The 2,097-nt window shown below is 49.4% G+C and overlaps 1 protein-coding gene across 1 annotated transcript in view; it reads right to left on the bottom strand.

Moving 5' to 3' along the window:
- Positions 1-2,097, bottom strand: part of Galp (galanin like peptide) — a 15,726-nt gene continuing 13,629 nt past the window's right edge. Inside the window, exons 6-7 of the mRNA XM_052763140.1 lie at positions 1,632-1,709; positions 1-246 (exon numbers count right to left, since the gene is read on the bottom strand). Coding sequence (XP_052619100.1) covers positions 194-246; positions 1,632-1,709 — 131 coding nt within the window. The 3' untranslated portion in view covers positions 1-193. The remainder of the gene's footprint in view (positions 247-1,631; positions 1,710-2,097) is intronic.

The raw sequence follows: 2,097 nt of genomic DNA on the forward strand, positions 1-2,097 counted from the left end.
TTTATGTCAACATAATTCTTTAAATAGTACAACATGTTTCAGTGAGATTTGAGGATGTAGTTATAGGGTCTGAGTCTCAGGGCATTGAGAGGGCTTGACCGGGGTGGAGGGTTGTTGGGGCAGTATGAGGGGGAACGGGGGTGGGGGGAGTGGGGGGAAATGAGGGGTAAGGTGTGGTTAAGTCTCTATGACTTTAGGGCAGGGCAGCTTCTCCACTGGGAATATCCCTGTCCAGTACGTGCAGATCTGTAACAGGAGAGCAACAACAGATGGGTTAATTTTGGAAGGTTCTGGCAGGCCCGAGTCCTGCAAACACGGTACAGACAGGTTTGCCTTTTTTCCACCCCGCCCCCTCCTGGCTAAAGACCATTGGATTACATTCCCAAAGCTAGCCACCAGGTCCATTCCCTTACTTGACCACTTCCTCCTCCTCAGGCTCACAACCAAAGTCCAGCTGTCAAAGTATTGAAGTCCAGCAATCAAAGCCCCCTTTTGGCTATCCTAATCAACATGCCCAATTAAAATTAAACACCTCATTCTAACATGAGGTTTCCCCTTCTACCTTTATAAACTGCCATTTCCCGATGTGCCATGTCTGTCTCCTCTCAATCCAGAGGCAGTCCTAGGTCCCTGGGGGACAAATGCCCCTTCTCCCCTCTCCCTCATCCTCTATCTCCTGCCTTTGTCTCTTATTCCCTGCCCTTTGTCTCTCTGGAGCAAATAAATCTCCTTTGTGCATTCCTGAGGTTAGGAGTGAGGCTGGAGAGGAAAGACTCTGGTCATCCCAGCTTTTCCATTGCTTCCTGTTTCCCTTCCTCTTCTGCCTACCATTTATCTGCATCTTCTCACATTTTTTCCCATCCTATTTCAAGAGGGTTCCTAGAAGTGTCAATGATAGGTATTTTCAAGAGCCAAAGAGTGCAGCCGGGTGGTGGTGGCACACGACTTTAATCCCAGCACTTGGAGGCAGAGGCAGGTGGATCTCTAAGTTCCAGGCCAGCCTGGTCCTACAAAGTGAGTTCCAGGACAACCAGGGCTGTCACACAGAGAAACCCTGTCTTGGAAAACCAAACAAACAAACAAAATAGCCGAAGAGTGCAGTCAAGGTTGAGGGGGTGTGTCATCATCAGCATAGTGCAGTATATACTCCTCTGTGCTGTGTGTGTGTGTCCGTGGTGTGTGTGTGCACATAGACCAGACTGGCCTCGAACTCACAGAGATCCACCTGCCTCTGCCTCCCAAGTGCTGGGGTTAGAGGCGTGCACCACCATCGCCTGGCTCAACTGATTTCTGAAGGACTCTGAGGAGTCTGGCCATGCAAGGCTGTAGAAACAGAGGGGCTATCAGGCTCTGGTCTAGGGCCTTCGATGGAAAAGTGTCCAATCACAAGATCTTGGGACTGGCTGGGAAATTAGAGACGGTCCCTGACCTACAGTCTGAGGTGAAGGAATGTTGTTGATCTGAGAGACTGAGGGATGATATGAAGTGAGAGGCAAGATGTGTGAAGGGAGAGGGGCTTGCAGGAGGATGCTCTTGGCTGGTTGCAACTTCCCCCCCAAGCTTCCTGCCCCTCAGCTCATCCTCTCACTTCCCCTCCTCTCTCTTCTCTCTTCTACATTCCCCATCCTTACCTCCAATCCTGGGTTTGACAAATGTTTCTACCAGCGCCCTCTTGGTCATCCATGGAGAGCGGGAATAAGGGAGTCCATCTAGGAAAAGGGCCAAGACATCATGACCAACTAAAATGCCAAAGAAGGCCGGCAAGACCGTTCAAAGAATGAAGGCGCTTGCTGAGTTTCTTTCCTGAGAGCTGTGTGGTAGAAGGAGAGAACTGAGTCTCCCATCCTTTGTTTCCTGACTTCTACACAGAGCTGTGGCATCTACACACACATGCACAGCAAACAAATAAGTAGATTAAACAGACAAATAAATGCAGAGGTTCCATGAAACTCAATGTGCGGTTTCTCTTTCTTTGTTTCCTTGGAGTCTTTGAGTACCTGGTGGCTCTCAATCTTTGTCCTTTTGAGACATTTAGCCATGTGTGGAGAAGTGATGCACTGCCATGACTGAGAGGAAAGGGAATGCTCTCAGCATCAG

This window comes from Peromyscus californicus, unplaced genomic scaffold (assembly GCF_007827085.1).
Source record: "Peromyscus californicus insignis strain IS unplaced genomic scaffold, ASM782708v3 Scaffold_4__1_contigs__length_199733344, whole genome shotgun sequence".
In the NCBI taxonomy this organism is placed as follows: Eukaryota; Metazoa; Chordata; class Mammalia; order Rodentia; family Cricetidae; genus Peromyscus; species Peromyscus californicus.